This window comes from Vanessa atalanta, chromosome 10 (assembly GCF_905147765.1).
Source record: "Vanessa atalanta chromosome 10, ilVanAtal1.2, whole genome shotgun sequence".
Taxonomy (NCBI): domain Eukaryota; kingdom Metazoa; phylum Arthropoda; class Insecta; order Lepidoptera; family Nymphalidae; genus Vanessa; species Vanessa atalanta.
Window position 1 is genome coordinate 3,599,611 of NC_061880.1, and position 15,545 is coordinate 3,615,155.

The 15,545-nt window shown below is 30.6% G+C and overlaps 1 protein-coding gene across 1 annotated transcript; it reads right to left on the reverse strand.

Moving 5' to 3' along the window:
- Positions 1-8,442: 8,442 nt before the first annotated feature.
- Positions 8,443-13,927, reverse strand: LOC125066829. The gene is made up of 5 exons (XM_047675111.1): positions 13,839-13,927; positions 12,930-13,155; positions 11,795-11,946; positions 10,586-10,744; positions 8,443-8,628 (listed from the first exon to the last, which is right to left on the reverse strand). The coding sequence occupies exons 1-5, from the start codon at positions 13,915-13,917 to the stop codon at positions 8,450-8,452; spliced, it is 795 nt and encodes a 264-aa protein (XP_047531067.1). The 5' UTR covers positions 13,918-13,927; the 3' UTR covers positions 8,443-8,449.
- Positions 13,928-15,545: the final 1,618 nt, after the last annotated feature.

Here is a 15,545-nt window from a genome sequence, read left to right on the forward strand (position 1 = left end):
TTGTTTATCCAAATAACGTTATAAATACAACGTATTCGTTCCGTAAGAATTTTCCACTTACGTCATAATCATAGTTTTTGCTGGTATAGATGGAATGGTTTGAGGTGATTAGTATTTTTTCATTAGATTAGTTTTAAGTTTCTACTTACTGAGTTTTTTAATCAAGTTCACGTTCGCAAGTCATAAATACACAATTTAATACTCTCGGTAGAACAGCTTTGTGCGATCCGGTTTGGGTAGGTACTATCCATTTATCATTTATTCTATCACAAAAACAGTTAATATAGTATCATTGCATTCTGGTTTGAAGGTTGAGTAAGCCAGAGTACTAACTAATACATCCACAAGATACATACTCAACATCTTAGTTTCCAAAGTTGGTGTGTCATTGGTAATGCAAGGGATTGTTATATCACGAGGCCTTAAATCCCAACATCTTAGGTTCAAGGCACTGATCGGGCCGAGATTTTTTATGAACAGCCCGGAGTCTGGATGTTGGTAGTGTGTGTGCTGCCTTGCCTCAAAAAGCACTCAAAGCCGGCGGTTCTGCATATGAACTCTTTTCCGATATATCGAATATGTCGTTCCAATAGATTACGAGAGATATGGAGATTAGAGAATGCATCCGTGTTTACGCACTGTAAGATGCGCTGCGTAGTTTTATTATCGTATATAGGTGGCAAACGAGTAGGAAAATCACCTAATGGAAAGTGACAATCAACGCCCCTGGAATTCTACAAAACCGGGGGCTTGCAGGTGCATTGCCGGCCGTTGACTTGTCTCCGACCGAAATTGGTTAAGACGACATCAAAAATTGTTAATATATGATCATACAGCAACAATGTCTATGCTAGAGGCACTTACATATATCTCATTTGCCAGCCTGCCTGTACTTTTCAAGTAAATACAAGTCCCATAATACTCGTTATAGAAAATCTCGATAAGCTGTGACATTATAATCATGATTAGTGTCCGCACCTACGTAAAACCTAACCTTGAAACGAATCGTAATTAACCCCGAGAACACTGTAGCCAGTTATTTACGAATGCATCGACCTTTGACCGCACTTAAATCATATTGTCGACTTCAAACACTTATGTAATGTATATAATATTATGTATAATGATGAATAATAGATGTATTTGCGTCGTTTCATGAGACCTTATATTTATTTTTCCACAATAAGAGTGAAGTTAAGGTATACATTCTATATTTGGTACTTGTGGCTTGTAATTTCTGAATGATATTATTACATTATTAATATATATTGAGATTAATCATATAATATTATTACAATTTCAAATATGATCTAGATCTAAATCAAATCGTGAGTCTAGTCGTTTGGTATACGGCGAATGATTCCCAGATTCTTGATTCAAACTCCAGTTCGGGTCAATAAAATGTGGTTGGGTTTTCAGTTGTTGAATACTCAATACCAAAGAATAGATACAAGCTCCATGCAATTTTGTATTCCAAATAAACGATCCTTATATACAGTAAGAAGTGTTATTTATCAAGGATTTTTTTGACATAAAATTTAACTTTATTAATAGGAAAAGTTATTTAATTATGCTTTTATTCAGCTTATGTATTACGATCGTCTCTAATTCAGGCAAATTCATCTGCGTCACCAATTTAATTCCAGACTGCCTTCTCACTCCATTACACCCTTTGTGGCCGATGATTCATCTCCCTGCCTAATTATTTGAGCGCCCTTTAAGGCAAGGCATCATAATATAATTCGTAATTAAAAGGCCCTAGCTAATTGTCCGTGACTCAGGACGTCGCAAGCATAGTTCATAATAGAATTGTACCGTCAGCAGATAAATTTTGAAAGTTTTTTTTTAAATTACCTTTCGAGAAAAGATAAGCAGCCAAGATAGAAAGTAGTCTAAAATAAGTATTTCATTGACAATTGAAACATATAAGAGGGTTAAAGCGATATACGCTAATGGCTTTACGTGATTTCCGAGATATTGTACCTGTCTTCGTTGCCGTCGTCATCTCTCTTCCGGAGTATTACAGATTTACTATAAACTTCGCTGTTAAAATATACAATATTATTATAATAATAAGAAAAATATAAGTAATAATGATTATAGTGAGGAAAATTATTTTTTTTCATTTATTTACTCCTTTATTATTAATTAATTGTCTTTAACGAGACATGCTTTATAAATCATCGATTTCAATGTTCACAACATCCGCTGAGACGGTCACATTTTTGGAAATTTCCGTTTTGCGTATATGTAATAAAGAACCAATATCTGTGACAAATTACTATGAGACGCCCCAATTATTTTCCTATAATAATTATTATACTGTCTAACGCAGTGTTGATATATTTAACAGCAGAATAACTATTGTATCACGAACCTTGAACCCAAAGACCAGACTGCTCTTTATAATAGTAGATATAAAATAAATTGCTTACATATTTTATTTCACCTATGATTCTATTATTATAATTTATAAATATCATATTTTATTAATGCTTTTGTGATGTAATTATTTTCAGACGTTAACTCGTACACTCATTGCGTGTCCCATTTAAAAAAAGAACTAGTTTTTAGAAATTTCTTTCTTTTGGGGAATGCACCTATGATTCTATTAATATAATTTAAATTAAATAACATGTTTTTGTATAAAAAACAATAATATTTTATTAATGCTTCTGTGAAGTAATTATTTTCAGACGTTAACTAGTATCCTCATTGCGTTTCACATTTAAAAAAAGAACTAGTTTTTAGAAATTTCTTTCTTTAATATTTATCTGTATCAAATGTCAATCAAATTAACAAAGTCTTCTTTAATAGCTTATATGTATTTTATTAAGATTATGATAAATTAATATGAACAATGATTTTAAATTTAAAATCCATAACAGAATTGAAAATTTCGTATAATATTGTATTTAAAATAAATATTATTTGGATTTCTAGACACGCGGTAGCGTGTCAGCCAAGTTCTAGTAACAGAACTGGCGTGCAGCACCGTGTGTAATATTACACGAACCATTTGGAGCCACTTTTGACCTCCTCATAACTCAAAAACTATTTGACATAAATGTGTCAAATTTGGCTCATATATTAAAATTCACGAGATACATATGTGCTCCAAATTTCATAAACGCATCTCAAATGGTTATTTAGATATTAACGTCTAAAAATCGTCATTTTTATCACTGACTGACCTATAGATCAAAACTATAACCTACTTCCAGGTGACCTAGAAAGTTGAAATTTGGCATGCAGGTAGATAATTACGCCAATATAAAGGAAAAAATCTGAAACTGGTAATTTTTTATCATTTTATTATAATTTTTCATTTTATTGGGTCTATAGGAACACTTATATACTTAGTTCCTGTAATAACTGTAATAAAAAAAATGATGTAAGAACCAGCAATCAAAACTTATGACAGCCGGTCTTAATGTGTATTTTAAGGTCTTCACGTGAATATATAACAAGTTGAATACCACCCTTAAGTTTTTTAAATCCAAATATTTCCGTTTTATTACTTATTAGTAAATAAATAAATACCAAAGTCGGCTAACTTTGGTATTTATTACGTTATTAACTAGCATTTAGCGCACATCAATGGTGCAAAATCTATATATATACTTAAAAAAAAAAAAATAGGCATTTCGGTACACGGCGCGCGACGCGACGCCGGAGCAGCGGGATAGGAGCGTTGCGATTAAACCTTAACGCGGACGTGTCTGAGCGAGTGGCAACCACGCTCATAAGAATTATTTCAATGCCTTCCGATGGAAGCTGCCTAGTCTATTCGACTGCATATTTTTTGTTTGAGTATACTAGTATACAACATTAAAATAGGTTTCGTGAGACTGTAGTAGAGTATGTATATCGTAACTGGAATGATTTAAGTTTGTACTCTAGCGCTACAAACGGGGATCCTTATTGCTTGGAAGAACAGTATCGCAAGCATGCTGATGTCAGCAAAGGACTGGTGAATGAATCCAATGGAAAAATAGAGAAGGTACATTGGGGACGTCGACAACAGCAATAGCGTACGTAAAATTACAATTCAATTTAAACATAATTTAATTTGCGAACTAGAAGTCAAAACCAAGTTACAGATATTAAGTAATGTACATACATGTTCAAAGGAAACAATTCTCTATTTGCTTAGCATATTCCACTACTATACAAAAATCACAAGGCCTTCGCCTTGACGGTGCTCTTTTCGACATAGGCTCCTCTATATTAAGTAAAGAGCAGGCTTACGTTGGCCTCTCCAGAGTTAAAACCTTAGATAGAGTACATCTTATCAATTTAGGTCCAAGTCAAATCAAGACACAAGAGAGCTCTATTGTAGAGTACAACCGTCTGCGCAAATTATACCGCCCCGACTTGGCCAAATTAAGTATAAACAGAAAACGCGTAAAAAAAATCCGGACACTGAATGGGCAATTCACTCGAACATTTCAGAGGTACCTACAAGAAAAATAAGAACATATAAAAAAAAAGACAATTATACCCCGTAAACGTAGGAAAATAGAATAGCTTAACAAAAACCATTTGGTATTAATTTTGTTATCAATAAGTACCTACTAATAATTTATATACAAAAAGTAGTGATATCCCATCAAAAACATAAATGTAAAAATGAGAGCCAAGTTAAATATTATGATATATACCTTGGTTGTTGACTTCAACGACAAAAGAAGTGAGATCTAAATTTATGCCAAGTTAAATAGTCCTTTCTGAAATTTATTTATAACTACATAAAATATAATTTCTTCTTATAATTTGGGATAATATATTGTTGCCTAAGGTTTGACTTGGCTAGTTCTTATATGTTTATAAACACAACTTGTAGTTTGTGTTTAGAATAACAAATTATAACTCAGAACATCTAAGAAGAATAGAGGACAGCTCAGTATTGCTTAGTTAGGATTAACGTACATTAAGAGCTGCGATGGTCCAGACACTAGAAAACATGAATCTTAACCAGATATTGCGAGTTCATATCTAGACAAGTAACATTAAATATTTGCGTGCTTAATTTGTGTTTATAATTCATTTGTAAAGGCTTAGAACTTACGAAGGCTATAATATAATTCGTATATGAGAACTAGCCAAGTCAGACCTTAGGCAACAATATATTATCCCAAGTTATAAGAAGAAATTATATTTTATGTAGTTATAAATAAATTTCAGAAAGGACTATTTAACTTGGCATAAATTTAGATCTCACTTCTTTTGTCGTTGAAGTCAACAACCAAGGTATATATCATAATATTTAACTTGGCTCTCATTTTTACATTTATGTTTTTGATGGGTATTAAATTAACAACGTAGGTACTCGTTAGGTATTTATTTTTATGTTTAATATGCATTTAATTTACACACTGTTATGAAAATTGGATTCTAATCCAATATCATAGTTCTTAAAACGTTGTATTTATGTAATACATAGAACGTTTTTATAGAACGACATTGCATTGTTATTTCTTACATAAATATTCATTTTGTAAAACTAAACGTATTCTATGTAAAGTTTTATGTTTAATATTTTTTAATTAAATAAAAAACAAAATAATTATTTTCCCCGTAGAACAACTATTGGCGTATTTAGTTATAAAATACGAAACGTATGAACATAAATAATTGCATAATATCGTATATAAATACTTTTTTTTTTGTTCATATATAATTTTATGAACTATATCAATATTAACAACTAACTTAATTTATTTCAAATTTATAGACATAATTATCAATATATAATACTGCCAGTTTCTTGTAGTAGTACACAAACTGTTACCCGGATTTAATTATTATTTGTTTTCAAAATTAATCGTACATAAACACACGCACACAAAACCAATGTCATAACATTGGTATTTCAAAAGGGGACCGATATTAATAACTTTAGAATACAGAGGAAAATCACGAATGTAGCGGAGGCAGTTTTATCACATGCTTATAAATTAGTCATATCTTGTAATTCCCCTTATATGAACCGCAATAGCTTAGTGGTACGAGTATGTAAATCTTAACCGATGATTGCTGGTTAAAAACCCAGGCAAGCTGCAATTAATTTTCTAAAGCATCGTGGTGGTATAAAGTCTTATTTTTCTCCTCAAAAAGAGACTATTCCTTTTCTAAGTTAAAAGTTCCTTTAAGTTAACTTTACTGTATCTCCTTATGTGAAAGTCAATATCATCTCCAAAATAAAGGCCTGCATTATAATTTTCCGCATAAAAACAAATAAACAAGTGTGATAATGCTGTAGTTTATTTTTAGTTTTTATTCCTCTCAAACGTGCAAATAAACAATGTAAAAATTCAGTGCAATTATTCAACGCGGCCTGAGGCAGTTTTTCTTTCGTGTCGAGTATTTCACACAAGTAGATATATGAGAATACAATATACTTTTCCTGCGACTATAGTATCGAGTTTTATTATGTTTTTTTACAAAATATAAATAAATCGACTCCAATGGTTAAGTATAGTCTTGTAATAGGTAAATTTTGTTATATTTTCATAAAAATTTAAACGTACAAAAACAGACAAATCTGTCTCTGTACGTTGATAGTTGTAAAATTCCGTAAAATGACCTTTACTTTATATATTTTTATCCTAAGGACATTTTTTACATGGATACGAAAATCGTTCTTGCATTGTTTTTGTACACACTTTTTTTAATATGTTTTTGGAATTAAGTTATTTCTGCAACGTATGGTATTTTCACACACATGATGCAATCATAATGTGTGTGAAAATGTTCTCGTTATAAACTTTAGTTATAGCAATTATGCTTAAAAGAAAATGTAAACTTCCATAATAAAGATCCTTATGTTTTGAAGTCGTGTAAAAAAATATTGTTTAATTTTATAACGATAGTTTTAAAATTAACACATATAATGTAACATTAAAAAACGTTTCGCCGAGTAACAGTTACAATAGGTGTACCTATTAACGGTGAACAGTGTTAACAAACAGTAAACACGGATACATTTTTCAATACATACAATATTCTAGCGCTAAGAATTGTATAATGTTACGGAACAAATATTCACATTTATAAAACATTGTTCGGTACGGTAACTAAGAGTGTTTCAAGTGTTTCCTTTGTCAAGAGAAAAAATCTATTGTAAAATATAAACGCCATGAGATACATTATTTATTATTCTTATATTTATTATTTCAAAGGGTACATTTAAGGTAAAGGCATAGGTACCTATATATTTATTTATATATTTAGGTATAGGTACAAATTAAATTTAATAGGAAGACCTTCGTACGATTTGTTGTCATAATATCTTAAAAACCCTGTATGTAGCCAAAATTTTACCAAGTAAATTTAAAAAAGGTTATTCTTTGTCGTAAATAAAATTCATACATCGTTGATCTGGGGTATGAATGTTTGTTTTGTAACTACGGGATACACCAAGCTGATACTAATTATATAATATTAGGTTAAAATAGCCCTAAATTAACTGAATATAAGGCTGATATGCGTCCTTAAAGCACCATAATATATATTAATTGACACTGAAAAATTAATTAAAAACTTATATTAGAACATCATACGTTGCTAAAAATACAAGCCTAGATAACATCTTAGTAGTCTCTGAAGGTCATAACTCTTTACTCGTGGAAGCTGTCGATTCTTATCAATAAAGTTTTTTATCTCAAAAGATCTTCGAAAGGGTTCCTTTTGACTATATTTCTTTGAGCTAACTGACTAATAAGCAAATATTTTCATGAATATATATTTTCTGCATCTTGCTCTTATCGAACTATTCAAGGCCTGCGTGGACTGCACAGGCTTTTTTGAATAAAATAGGATTTGGCAGACTTATACCGCATGCCAGATTTTTGTCTATTCTTTATTCAAGATATATTTCTTTTGAATTGCCATTTTACAGATTTTAATTAAATATAATGCTACCGATTCGGAAATTAGATTCAACCGTAAAAGAACCGGCGAGAAACTCAGTAGTTCTTTTAACAATCAGTAAAGTTCAATTAAATATTTAAGTCCACTCACTAAGTGTATAGTTTATAACCATTCCCAATAAAAACAGCACTACTAAGTTTTGTTGTGTTTCGCTCTTAAAAGTTAGTGAGCAAGTATAATTAGAGATACGTGTGATATAACTTTTTACTTCCCAAGGTTGATCGTACATTGGTTATGTAGCAAATGGCTATAATTTCTTAAAGCGTCGGTATTATAGATTAAAAACCATAAACTTGGTATCTAGCGAAAATGTTACACGAAACAGTATTAGTTCTTGGGTATTTATTATTAGTATTGGGTTCAAATAAAAAAAAGAAACTTGTCTGATTTATATAATATATTACAATAGAAAACTAGAGACAAGATATATTAAATTTAAAATTGTCATGGAGCCGGTGTGCATTATATTTAGTTTTAAAAACCAAAAACTGTGCAATCATATCATTTTTTTTGATTACACATTTTTCACGTATGATGTAAAGTCATCGCTAAAATAGTATTTTACTGGTATTGAATCGATAAAACGATGTAGTATATCATAAAAAATCGGCATACCCACGTCGAAAATACTTTTTCCGAATGTCTCCATAATGAACTTCCCATTTTGATTGAAAATGTTCATGACGAGTTCACCTTAAAAGAAAAACAAAAAACATATTTTATTATAATTACATTATAATTAATTATAAATTCTAATTAAATTATTTAGAATAATAAAATTTGGATGCTTCGAATAATTAGAATAAATTTAAACAATGATAATAATATTTTTCTCAAATTAAATAATATTGAACAATATTTATTAATTAAACCGTTTGAAATTCACAACTACAATTTAATTATTTTTTCTTCAAGAGATCAATGTTAGTAGAAAATCGTTTATTTTTAACACAAAATATAAGACAAGAGACAAATCAGGCGCCGGACCAATGGCTTCACGTGGTTTCTGATACACGAGAGTGAAGATATTTTTCTCTGGATTTCAATTCGTTTTGGGGTCTCGGGTTTCGGAGTGTTATTTATAAAATAGCCACTCGCCTAACAGTAGACATTTAATTACTAATATTTAACGGCTTTACTTATAAATGTTTTTAAAAACACTAAACACTCAGCATTTCACGTCCTTCTTTAGCCCGTCGTTAATCTTCGCTGATCAAAAGTCAAATCTACGATGAAATACATATGCTAAACAATAAAAAAATAATAAATAAAATAAAAAATAAGAACAATGTTAATATTATTCGTACAACGCGTCTAAACACAATAAAAAATTACACCCGGCTGCCGAATTTAATAAACTCAACGATTGTGAATGCTAGTTATTATCAAATTTATTTAATATCAAGCTCCGGGATTTTAATCTGCTTTTAGAACTTAGTATTTTTATTTTTGGAACGAACGTTCATTTTGTGAACATTTAAAAAAATGCTGGGCTTTTAAGGGGTGAAAAGTCGTTTAGCATCTTTTATTATGGGGTGACTATTTAACATATCATTTGAAAAGTTTCACGCTGGAATGTTTCAAAATTGTTCTTGATAATTTATTAATTAATGATTCATTTTAATACACTATTATTATGTGGTTACTTGTGGTGTTTGTGTTCAGGTGCGGTTGTCGAATTAATTTCATTACCGCTTTCAATACAAAATGGTTAACTTTGATTACAGAATGGCTATAATCAAAAAATTGGTTTATGTCTAATCGAAATGATTAACAATCAAAAGTTGAGACGTCAAAGGCATATTTAAAAGAATATTACAAAGTAATTCCCTAAATCGCATTTAAAGTCATATAGAAACTCGTTTCCATATTTGAATAAAATGTTGCCTTTATCTTTGTTTCCGTTTTACGCGGACACACACACACACTTATAATAATAATTTACAATTTAGATTCATTTTACTATAAAAAATTACAAGTTGCAAATTTGTTGCACCGCAATATTTTTAACCCAACCTTCGTATATCAAATGTAAAGATCTCTGCTAGTGAGATGTTTTCCTTGTATACCTGGCAGCAATTACTGTGGTAACATATTTTTTTATGAGGCTTAAACCGAGACTGTATTTTAATTATTACATTGTCATGTGTTTTTTTTTTTGCAAAGTGTGCACATTATTATACCAATTTTAATGGTCTATAAGTAGTAGAAAATTGTGTTTCAAGGCTTTATTATATTGATATATACATATTTAGGTCAAATCAATATTATCACACATGTAAATATGCATAATTTTCTACACAATATAAATTGTATATATTCGCTTACATATGAAGTGAATTAAACATGTAGCATTTTTTGGTACCATAAAACAGAAATAATGTTTAAAATGATAAGCCATCATAAAATGTTTTAGTAGCTACCGGAAGTACGACTAAGAATAATTCAGTGTTTCGACTATTATTTTGAACCAAACGCGTTTAAGGTATTTCAAGGCTTTATACATTAACCAAGAAAAAAACATTACCGCAGTTTTTGTTAAATTTGAGACAAAAGAAAAACTTATAAACACATAATTAAATCAAATTTTGCAGGAGTATAATATTGAAATAAAGGCGAAATAAAGGAACATAATTCATATAATACTTACTACTATCTTGGCCTCCCAAAAGTATTTTGTGAACTACCAATTTAGCGTTACCAACATCATATTTGTAATTGAAGTCGTCCTTATGACATTTAAAATATATATCTCCATCGTCCTTCTTGATCAAGTCGTACAAAAATTGCATATTCATACGGAGTTTTTCTGAAACATTACACAACTTTATTATGACTATTTTAACATGGATTAAATTGGTTACACATCTGTGTGTCGTTTTGATCCTGATAGTGATAGCTAGAATTATAATAGACATTGTAGTTGCAGGCCGTTATTTCGTGTTATGGTGAAACTAAGTTCGTCGACCTCCGTGGTCGAGTAGTGTGTACACCGGTTTTCATGGGTACGCCTACTCCGAGGTCCCGGGTTCGATTCCCGGCCGAGTCGATGTAGAAAAAGTTCATTAGCTTTCTATGTTGTCTTGGGTCTGGATGTTTGTGGTACCGTCGTTACTTCTGATATCCATAACACAAGTGCTTTAGCTACTTACATTGGGATCAGAGTAATGTATGTGATGTTGTCCAATATTTATATTTATATTTATATATTATTTATATATATTATTATATATTAAGTCAAACTCAACATCACAAACAGTTGTTGATGATCAAGTAAAAAAAAAAACTTCGGAAAGCAATACCTCAGACTCGAGAAAAACCGATGAAAGAAACTCAGGGGATCGTTCTTTTTTATATATTTTTTTCAAAATCGTATTTTCAATGTAATCATATTTCTCATTTTCATATTTCTATTTGAAACGGAGATTAGAGACGGTTAATGAATTCCTTAGGTGTATCATCATCTAAGAAGACATCCAATAATACACAAACGCTCATACATTGAATAATTTTGACCATCTTCGGGGATGCTGTTGAAGAAGCGTATACGTTGCCCAACAAAATAATGATTAACCCTGCATTGTCAGAAAACGTTCGTGACTAGCTTGCTCCTAGTTCTAATGTATGAACGTCACAATTCCAAAAACGACTTTTATACTTGTATTTTTAAGAACATACAACACAATGTCAAGTATATAAGAACCATGCCTGGGTTTAAACGTGCAATCAAATATTAACATTCACTTGTTCCATCCTCAGGACCATCTCGTCTCCATTTTATGAAATATGTTTATTCAAATGATTAATAATTTTTTTATCATTATGATTAATAAATAAACCAGCTATCATTATCACTAACCTAGTATTATTTTTACATTCCCATCAATAGTAATCGGATCACTTCCAAGCAAGTTCTGGAGGAATGGGGTCGGGTCTGACACCTTGAACTTTCCCTTAAGTACAAGATCACATGTTATTTCCAAATTTGCTTCACCTTTTACAAAGTCATTTCTGAAAATAAAAGAATATTTTTAACATAATCACAAGTATTATTCTTGACAAGAAATAAATTTGCCAATATGTATCAAACCTAAAAAATAAATTCAGCCGAATTGAGGAGGAGGTTACTCCTTCTTTTTAAATTCAGTGAAAAGTGATTTTGCATGAATAGAATAAATTAATAGTCATCACAAAGATATTATTTTAATAATCTACATATTTATCCATGCTATGCTTAACTTATTAAGCAGATAACGTATATTACAAAAAAATATCATATTTTTTTGTAAGATTTGATCTAATTTTTTGTGCCAATTGTGAAGTTGGAACTCATGAAATTTTAGTGGCAAATTAAGCAACTATGTACATTGTTTTTGCGTAGTCTTCAATTTGAAGGTTATATAGCTGTCAAATGTAGGTTTAAATACGGGTATTATGGGTAAATAGTACCATAATTTTGTCGTTCAACGTATGTATTGGTACAATTTATCCGTCAGTTACAAAAGTTTACTTGGTGGTATAGCTTTATGCAAGCCCGTCTGGGTAGGTACCATCCACTCATCAGATATTCTACCGCCAAACAACAGTACTCAGTATAATTGTTGTGTTTCAGTTTGAAGGATGAGTGAGCCAGTGTAACTACAGTCAAAAGGGACATAACATCTTAGTTCCCAAGGTTGATGGCACATTGGCGATGTAAGGAATGGTTAATAATTCTTACAGCGCCATTGTCTATGGGCGGTGGTGACCAATTACCATCAAGTGGCCCATATGCTCGACCGCCAACATATAACATAAATAAAACAAACCAAAATGTAAGACCACCCGTATCTAATCAAGATCTAGAAGATATTCTTGAATTAGAAAAGTAGAGTAAGAATTATAAAACCAAACCCATTCCAAATATATACGGTCCACATCAATCGAATCGGTAATTGTATCAGATTTTTTTTTTTAATCTTTATGATATTAGTATAATTTCTGTGCACACTTACTGATACTTGTTAATCTCGCAGTCTTTGACTCCTTTCAACTGCCCCTCTTCCAATAACAAATTTAATAAGCCCAATATTGGAACTGATATATTTTTCAGATGCATGGGATCGAGGGCGGGTACATTGATTTCCTCAACTCCAGTTTCGCTAATATCCTTTAAGACTTTAGATACACTTTCAATAAAGCATTTTTCATCCTTGATAGTACATTTCTGTACATTCTTTACTAAAATGAATGAAAAATTCGATGAATATTATAATTCTTATTAAATTAATTTGGATATAGGGCTTTGTGCAAGCCCATCTATGTAGGTACCACAAACTCATCACATATTCTACCGCCAAGCAGCAATACATAGTATTGTTATGTTCCGGTTTAAACGGTGAGTGAGCTAGTGTAACTACAGGCACAAGGAACATAACATTAACTTAAGAACTGCCGTTTGGCGGTAGAATATCTGATGAGATGGTGGTACCTACCCAGACGTACTTGCACAAAACCCACCAAGTAAACAGTTATGCGAGTATATGTTATGTTATTATTTCTATTTACTTTTTGGTGTTAAAAGTTATCTCTTCAAGAATAATCTCTTTTTATAAATTTATAATATTAATAATAAAATAAATTATTATTCCATAAAAAAAACTTATGGAATTGATAAAGTAATTAAAATTATGAAAGAAATATAGAAAATGTGACATAATCACATAACATTTATTCAACATTCATTAATATTATATAAAAATTATCCAGAAATGTATTTAACTAACCAAAATAATATTCCTTTAAAATTAAAATATTCGTTTCTCAATTATTAATAATATAATTACTATTAAGAAGAAGTAGCATATTTTTCAGAAAATAAAGCGTCAAAGTCAGTAAATTTTTATATATTCTATAAAACTTACCAGAAAATGAATCGCAAGCGCTTATAATGACACAGGTAACCAGTATAGCCCATTTCGAAAACATTGTTACGCTTCTCATTAAGACGAGTACAAATACAATAATTAGTTAAAATAACTAACGTTTACATTTATATCTTCAATTGTTCTATAAAAAATGAATAAAAACAATACATAAAACTGGTTTAATTATTATTGTATCCCTGAATTTATAATTGCAAACTTTTGTTTTTTTTTTTCCTTAAGATTTGTGTATAATCTTTGTTATATAGCCAGTATTATATCACACATACTAATAAATTTCCGCATCTTTAACTTCCATAAAAATTACTTTTGAGACAAAATAGTAAAATAAAAATTAAATAGAGTAGGACGCCCTGTGGTGAGGGGGATCGACGATTTAAAAAAGTTGGCAGGTTTGGACAAGATGACTGCGAGCTGCCCAAGATCGGAATGGATAGCGTTCTATTGGGGAGATGTCCAGCAGTGAACGGCAAAAGATAAAAATATAACAAGTAACTGAATCTTGTATTTGAGTTTAAACATTCATTCACAATAAAGTACACTTTATGTTATAATATTTTGAAATCTTCACGGAAGAGATCTTTCTCAGCGATGAAACCGTATTTTTTTACATAAAATTAATTTTATTTACATTTGTAGCTGTATTTTTATTATTAATCTTTTAGTTTAGAACACATCGGAATAGTAATTTCTACATCTTTATATATTCTATTGTCATTACTACATTTTTTTTTCTCATTTACGTCTTGTAAGCAAACCTAAAAGATTTTTATTGACAAGAATTTATTCAGTTACAGTTCCCTACTGTAAGGTTAAGGCCTCTTATGCAAAGCATCAAGCATTTGTGAAGCTCAATTTTCAAATTCGTGATCTACAAAACCCAGCTAAGATCAATATACTTCACCACTAGACCGTATAAGTAATAAAAAAAACACTTGTAATTTGGTCATGAGGATTAACTTTTACGAATGGTAACTTTAATGGAACTCATCACTGTAAGAAGAATCTCTAAGAATTCAACTGTTTAATAAACGAAGCAATTATTTTTCACGTATGCAGATGTACATACATACCTACTGTTAAATTAAAATCCAAATTTAAAATAAATTAATTTTTTATTACTTGTATTAAGTTTTTGTTTATGTTAATTAATACATTTTAAATGTAAAAATGACTTGATAAATTTAATTATTACAAAATTATGGCTTATTACTCATTAATTCATAATTAAGTCAGGGCTAATTCATACATGCATCTCATTTTATTAAGGGACTTCAAAAAAAGAACGGGGCAATTTATTCATTTCTGTTGTTATTACAGATTCTAATCGGTTCTGCATCGATCTGATTAGCGTTAATAAACGGTTTTGGGAAATATTGCTCCATTCTTACGAAATTGCTGTACTTAGTGCTCCCACTATAGACACAGGATTTCTCGCATACACAGCTTTCTTTAAACTGTCCCAAGCATGCTCAATGGGATTAAGGTCCGGGTTGCGTGCTGGCCAATTCATGGTACGTATCCCAACCTCTTCGCAATATTGTCGAACTTGTGCAGCGGCGTGGGGACCATGATCTTGCATTACAATTACATTTTCGCCATATAAGGTTAATTATGGCGAACCTTGTCGATGAAAACAAGTTCCGTTCGATCGATCATCGAAATGTGACCCCATAGTACAAGAAA